Below are 7,601 nucleotides of genomic sequence, written 5' to 3' on the forward strand. Positions count from 1 at the left end.
CGTCTAATCACTAGTGGCGTAATCAACGTACCATAATCATCGCGGGATCGTGTTGGACAGGTTCAGGAACCGGTATATACCATCAGGAACCGGTAACCCTCAATAGAACCCAAGTCAAATCTGTTGCAGCCGCAAGACATAGGTGTGCATGAGAAGCAGGGACGCAAAGTTCAACACGCGCAGTCGAAGGCAGGAACTACGAAGCCCGTGGGTGGTTGCCTTAAGTGCAAGGGTGATCATTGGCTTGTGAAGTGTCCGGTGGCGACTCACGACGAAAAGGCCGACCTATTGCGGCAGCAACACGAGCGACGCAACCGCGAGAAGACCGACCGCAAGAAGATCACGCAGGAGTGAAGGTTAAAGCGCATTAAAGAGTGCCTGCCTGGGCCTGTTAATTTAATTGAGCTTAACGGAGTGCATTCAATGCCCTATTGCGCTGATTCAGGGGCAGATACGAGCGTCATCAGTAAACTGAAGCTCAGAGAGCTGATGACGAAAGATCCGGCGGTAAAGCTGGAGAAGTTGAAGGAAAAGGTGGTAGTAAGGACGGCTGGAGGACATATTATCCAAGCCCACGACAGTGTGGACGTGAAATTGCGGATAAATACAGCGGCAGGACCTGTGTGCCTTACGAAACCAGTGAGATGTTTGGTAATTGATGAAGACGAAGAAGAACTTATCCTGGGGAAGGATGTTTTGACGACGCTCGGAATTGACGTGGACCGTCAACTCGAGCAGCTCGTGGAAAGTGATATCACTGGTGATGAGGACCCTGTTAATTGCGATGATGACCTGGAGTTCGGTGTGGAATGTGACGGTGAGGTGAAAGTTGCAGTTGACGAACTAGTGGATAAGGCGATTGATAACGGATTTCCACGCGAGCGACGTGATGAATTGTTGAAGATAGCCTTGATGTTTGACATTTGGAGGCTGAAACTCGGTGGTGACCCCCCGGCAAAGGTTCCACCGCTGTTGATAAAGCTGAGGGAGGGTGCTAAGCCGCAGAAGTGCAAGGCGAGGCAGTATCCGCCCCACTTACGAGAGTTTCTGCGAGATTTTAATGCAGAACTCGAGCGCATGGGGTGGGTTTATGAAAACCCGCAGAGTCGGTGGGCCAGTCCGGCACTACCAGTGAGGAAGCCCGGCTCTGAAGAATATCGGCAGACCAGTGACTACCGTGCGGTGAATGCTGAAACTGAAGCTGCAGCGGGTGTGATGCCTATTCTTCGCATCATTACGGAGCACGTACGTGGCATGGCTCATTTCGGTCTGTTTGATTTTCTCAAAGGATTCTGGCAGCTTCCTTTGGCAAAAGCGTGTCAGGAATTCCTTTCGTACATGACGGATAGTAAAGTGTATACACCTACACGAGTACCACAAGGATGTAGCGACGCTGCCATCCATTTTCAACGGACAATGGAGACGTGTTTCACGGAATTACTCTACAAACACCTTTTGGTTTGGGTCGATGACCTCCTACTGTATGCTAGCAGTATTGACGAGTACTTGGGAAAACTACAGCGACTCTTTTCTTTGGTGAACGACTTCGGTTTAAAGTTGAGTGTGAAAAAGTCAAGTTTATACCAGAAGAGTGTGAAGTGGTGTGGGAAAATTATCGATGGAGCTGGAGTAACGCATGACCCCGGGCGTATACGGTCATTGCGTGAAATGCCGTACCCGCAAACGGCTGCAGACCTGCAGCAGTTTCTGTGCGCTGCTAATTGGCTACGAGAGAGTATCGTGGGCTACGCAGTGGCTGTGAAGCCCCTCCAGGAATGTCTTGACCATGCACTTCGGAACAAAAAGAAGTCCAAACGAGCTGCTGCAGCCGTTCCTATCGTATTTACTGCGGAACTACGAGTTGTTTTTGACAAAGTTCGAGAGTTACTGGCTACGTCGGCTACACTTCACCACCCCAGTGCTGATGGAGACATGGTGCTGGTCACGGATACCTCTGACCAGGGTTGGAGCATCTTAGTGACTGAGGCGGAGAACTGGGACGCTACTAAGGACGTCAGTGAGCAGTCTCATCGACTTTTGACGTGCTTAAGTGGAACATTTACGGGAGCTCAGGTGAATTGGAGTGTGATTGAGAAGGAGGCGTTTCCTCTAGTCACGGCCTGCGAAAAGCTATCGTACTTACTGATGCGTCCAAGGGGATTTCGAATGTTCTGCGATCATAGGAACTTGATACATGTATTTGCGCCTGCGGAAAGTATTAAGAAGCACATTCGTGGTAAATTACTTCGCTGGGCATTGAAGCTAAGTGAATTTCGCTACACTATCAACCATATCGCTGGGACCGCTAACGTCTGGGCTGACATGTTGAGCCGGTGGGCCTGTCAGCCTGCAGAACCAGTTCGTGTTCGACGGGTGGTTACTCGCCGCGCTCAGCAGCAGGAGCAAGTCACGCTTCGACCCCTTGACGACGAGAACTTTGTGTGGCCAACACTGGAAGCAGTGTCGAGGGCTCAGAAGCGGCACGCACCGCGTGAATTACCTTCGTGGCTGACGAAACGTGAAGATGGACTACTAGTGAAAGGCAAGTTGCTATGGATACCTACCGAAGAGCATGCACTGCTGCGCAGACTGATGATCATCTCTCATTGCGGGCCTCAAGGTCACCGTGGCCGCCATGCCATGATGACCCAGTTGGCCAGCGTGTTCTCGATTGAGCGGCTTCGCGTACACGTGGAGCGCTTCCTGGCGAAGTGCCTGTTGTGTATGCATATTAAAGGCGGCAAAATCATACCGAGACCGTGGGGAGCAACGTACCGCAGTCAGACGCGGAATGAAGCGTTACATTTTGATTTTTTATTTCTTGGTGAATCATTTGGAAACAAACAGTACCTATTGGCACTGAAGGACGATGCTAGTCATTTCTGTGAATTAGTAGTCTGTGAGTCACCGACCAGTGCTGTGGTCGCGGATGCTATCCTACAGTGGCATTCTCGTTTCGGTGTGCCGCAACTATGGATTAGTGACCAAGGCAGTCATTTTAAATGTGATGTGATCGACACTTTGCGAAGTAAGTTGAAGTGTGATCACGAATTTTCGGTCGCATATTGTCCGTGGATAAATGGATCGATTGAACGGTTAAACAGGGATATTCTACAGGTTTTTCGAGTGATGATTTTGGAGTACAAACTGGATCATCGTGACTGGGAGTCACTGATCTCGGTAGTACAGTCTAGCTTGAACCACACACCTCTACCCTCGCTAGCCTACAAGTCACCGCTGGAACTATTTACGGGACTGCCGCCGCCGTCACCTTTTGGCCACGCTTTCGTGCGGAAGCAAGGCCAGGGTGAGCTCATTGAAGCTGGCAACTCTGACAGAATTGAGTGCTTGCTGGCGCAGCTACGTGCTAGCGTTCACAATATGCACAGAGATGTCAGTAATGCGAGGGAAAAACAAACTTTGCTGAACAAAAAGAAGGAACGTGGAGAAAACTTAGTGAACTTTTCGGTTGGAGATTTCGTACTGCGTTCTCGAGTGGATGAGAAACATGTGAACAAGCTTCTAGTTACTTGGGTGGGGCCGTACGTGGTGACGGCGGCTCACCCTAGGCATTTTGTGGTTAGAGACTTAGTGACAGGCAAGTCGAGTGACGTGCACGCGTCACGGTTGAAGTTTTTTGCCGATAGTGACCTACAAGTGACTGAAGAATTGCTACAACATGTGACTAGCCAAGGTATTGTGCTTGATGTGGAGAAAATTCAGCAGCACCGCTGGAATACCCAACGAAAGGACTACGAACTTTACGTTAGCTGGCGTGGTCTCGAGGAAATCGAGGATTCCTGGGAGCCATTTGCTGCTATGGCACGAGATGTGCGTGTTCTAGTTGATACCTATGTTACGGCTGCAGAGGATACGCAGCTCAATGAACATTGGACTCAACTGACCCGGCCCAAGCGTGGTGAAAATTAGATTTTGACCGTGAATTATTTCCAAGGGATTATATTGTTTGGATATGATTGCATCATTTCAACAGTATCAAGTCAAGTTGAAGTTCCATATGACGGGCCACTTCGATTGGTGAAATTTTTGATTAGCGAAATTTTCGGGTACATTTCTACTGTGATATTTCGTTTTCACGATTTTTGGATTGTGGACGAGGTGACACATTCCAGAAGAGCGACGTCGGCGAGTGTCGGCGACGCGCAGAGGGCGGCTGAGTTCACGAGGCTGAATGAGGCTTTAAGAGAGGGGACTGTAGTGGGTTGAAGGGCTGGATAGCCTCATACAGCTCGTGCAGTGGGCTGCAAGTTCAATCTCCAGATTGGCAGTGGCAGGGTTGCCGCTGCCAACCTTCGAGTGAATGGCTGGTTGTGAGACTTGTTGGCCCGAGCTGGCAGATAGCGTAGCAATAAAGACAGTAACAGTTTGAGTTTTGCTTAATACACCAGGCAAGACGCTTTAGGGAGTGCCAGCTCCCCCAATTGGTGTTCTTTTGCGAGACCCACCACACATTCCATCCGACGTCGCAGCACCGCTCATGTGTGCTGGTGCGACAGTTTTCACGCCCCTAAAACAGGAGGGCGTGAAGGCCGGCGACCGTGTCGGTGTCGTGGGTATTGGCGGTCTGGGTCACCTTGCCATTCAGTTCATTCGCGCTTTAGACGCAATCCCTATTGCCTTCTCTCGCTCAGCTAACAAGGAGCAAGAGGTGCGGGCCCTTGGAGCCGAAGAGTTTTACGATTTGAGCAATGAAGAAGACCAGAAGAAGGCTGCCAGCTCAGTAGACTATCTGGTGTTGACGGCCGATGCCAAGAACATGCCGTACAACTTGTACCTGAGCCTGGTGCGCAAGCGCGGCACCTTCATCATGGTTGGGCTACCGGACGACGACGTGAAGTTCAGTCCGTTCTTCATCGTGCCGCGTGCAGTCCGTGTCCGTGGTAGCTGCATTGGCAGCATTCAAGACATCAAGGACATGCTTGAGTTGGCATCCAAGAAGAATGTGCGCCCAATTATCCAGAAGTTGCCGATGTCGAAGGTGAATGAGGGTCTGGATATGGTTCGTGAAGGTCGTGTTCGCTACCGCGTGGTGCTCGAGAACTAAGCATTGTTCGTAGCTTAGTCAACAGACACAACGCTAAGAACGATCTTCAGTCGTAGTAGTCAAACACTAACATGGATATTCATGAGAGCGTGCGTTCGCGTTCACAAGACTTGTGATTTTCGAGCTAATGAGCAGGTGCGTTTTAGTTTAGTTTCTTGGAAGATGAATTACATATATCTCCAAATGCAAGTCCTGCTTGTATTAAAAGCCCGCATCAATTAAAGTTCGCAGTTATATACTTGTCTTTCTGAGCTCTGGAGGGATATTGTCTTTCCTCTTCCAACGGATTAGTTTAAATCGCGTCATGACGTGCACGGTCGACATTTTCAACATGGGTAGGAGACAGAGGCGAAGACGAGGATATGAGAATAACAAGGCGCCTGATGTTGAGGTCGAGTGCGATAACGCTTTTTGACGGTGCGAGCTTTAGTGTCTACGATGACTATCCTCAGGAGGTGAAAGGAAGAGGATCTCTGTCAGTTGGAGGCTTACAGAAAAGTCTAGAGGCAAGCATATCTTCGCTTGCAAGGTAGAAAACTTGACAAGGTCTTTCAAATACCAGCCCTTACCAATTTAAACGTCCCCTTGGCAAAATCGCTCATATTTTAGGGCTTATGAGGAATACAAAACCGAGTACTGTTTGGTAAATCCGTTACTACAAGCAGCAGTAATCGCGTAAATGCACCCGATAGATGGACGGACTTCAAGAAATTACTGAGGCACCAGTGTTGACCTGATGAGTGAAAACGTGCTAGGTTGCCATATATTCAGATAGCTGCGTCAATAACATAAATTAGTTAAAGTCCAAGATGTAATCGATGCTTGTGAGGGCTCTTGTGAAACGCTCGCTACTGCCTGGCTAAGATACTATATTACCCGGCAAAGTGAGCTAACCGGTAGCTCTTAGTAAGATTTATTGCACTATTAAAAACATGCTAGCCAAGTGCTCGTGTGTGAAAGAACTGAAATGCATGATCAATTCAGCTCTTGGGTTAGCCGTTGGATGGCATTCAGACGAAAAAAAAACCCATTAACATTTTAATGGTTTTTTTCGAATGAATGCCATCCCGCCCAATGGTTTATTTGGGTTAATCGGAACCCAACTGAAAATAGTCAAATTTTGGGTCGTAATAAAATATGCTTGGATGGCATTCAGACGAAAAAACCCATTAAAATGTTAATGGCTTATTTTCGTCTGAATGCCATCCGGGCCAATCAGATCTCTTTGAAATATTTTTTCCATTCCCATTTAAGTTGAGGTGTTTAGAAATAGAAATACAAATAGACACGTCATTTTCAGTTTGAGGAGATCAAGAAAGGACCCGACTACTGTCGACAGTATTATCGTCGGGCTGTTGGCCATGACACACTCGTACAATACCTATTTTTGCAGTTAGAGAGCAATATCTAATTGCAATCTCTAGACGTCTGGAAATCATGCACGCCTTTACAATGCCTGTTGCCTCGAGTGACCGCATTCTCGCCTCACCATACGATTCGTCCCTCCAGATACTGCACGTCAAGCGGTATGAATGCTACCCGCTTGAACCGATCTTCTGATAACCCACGAACCCTGCTAGTGGCGTTGTCTTGCACATTATCGGGGATGTCCATATAGCCTCGTCAGCTTCACCGTGAATGGCGTGCTAGACAGAGCCGTTCAGCTAACCACCATCGCCCAGTATGCTGCCATCCAGTCTCGCCATTTGGCAGCCATGCCTCTCTGCCTGCTTGTTTACGCGTATTCGGCATCTTATACCGGCCTCACAGACGGTTTAGCTCTGGAGCCGGTGAAGTACATACATATACATGTATACCGACTGCAACAACTGCCGAGTGGTCATGTGACATATAGGGACGGTTATTGCTGTTGCCTCTGCTTCTGACCGCTCGTCTTGCGGGCAGGACAGATTCTGCTGTTCAATCTACCAGCCATCTAGTCCGCGCGTTTGATTCCAGTGGAGCTGTTCGCGCTGGGCTGGTTGTGCGCTCATTCTTCAATTGTGTCAGTCCTGACCAAGTTACCCCAGCTCAAGCAAGCTACCCCAAACTCGACCAAGATGATGCTCAGCAAGACTATCTGCGCGCTGTGTGTGGCGGCTGCGGCGTTTTCTGGTAGCGCAGTGGACGCATCGACGGAGGCGGCGGAGACATTTGGCTGGCTGTTGCCGAAGAGCCATGGCACATACGGCGGCTACGGCGGTGCTGGTGCTGGTGCCGGTACAAATGCTTACGGAGGCGCGTCCGCCGGGACGAGTGGATACGGCGGGCTGTCTATTCTCAAGGCCCTTGGTGGCCTCAAGGCAGGTGCTGGGCTCAATGCTGGAGCTGGTGGCTACGGCGCTGCGGGCGCGAGTGGAAACGGCAATGCTTACGCCAACGCAAACGCTGGATTGAACGTCGGTGCGGGCCTCAACGCGAACGCTGGCCTAAACGCTAATACGGGTCTCAAGACCAACGCCGGACTCAATGCTGGTGCCGGACTCAACGCTGGTGCGGGTCTCAACGCTGGTGCCGGTCTTAACGCTGGCGCCGG

The 7,601-nt window shown here is 49.7% G+C and overlaps 2 protein-coding genes across 2 annotated transcripts; both read left to right on the plus strand.

The window, feature by feature from the left end:
* Positions 1-4,498: 4,498 nt before the first annotated feature.
* Positions 4,499-5,065, plus strand: PPTG_07923 (hypothetical protein; the record flags this gene model as incomplete). The annotated part of the gene is made up of 1 exon (XM_008902299.1): positions 4,499-5,065. The coding sequence occupies one exon, from the start codon at positions 4,499-4,501 to the stop codon at positions 5,063-5,065; it is 567 nt and encodes a 188-aa protein (XP_008900547.1).
* A 2,060-nt stretch (positions 5,066-7,125) lies between these two features.
* On the plus strand, positions 7,126-7,589 carry PPTG_07924 (hypothetical protein; the record flags this gene model as incomplete). Its single annotated transcript, XM_008902300.1, has 2 exons — positions 7,126-7,468; positions 7,519-7,589. The coding sequence occupies 2 exons, from the start codon at positions 7,126-7,128 to the stop codon at positions 7,587-7,589; spliced, it is 414 nt and encodes a 137-aa protein (XP_008900548.1).
* Positions 7,590-7,601: the final 12 nt, after the last annotated feature.

This window comes from Phytophthora parasitica (genome assembly GCF_000247585.1).
Source record: "Phytophthora parasitica INRA-310 unplaced genomic scaffold supercont2.13, whole genome shotgun sequence".
Lineage (NCBI taxonomy): Eukaryota > Oomycota > Peronosporomycetes > Peronosporales > Peronosporaceae > Phytophthora > Phytophthora nicotianae.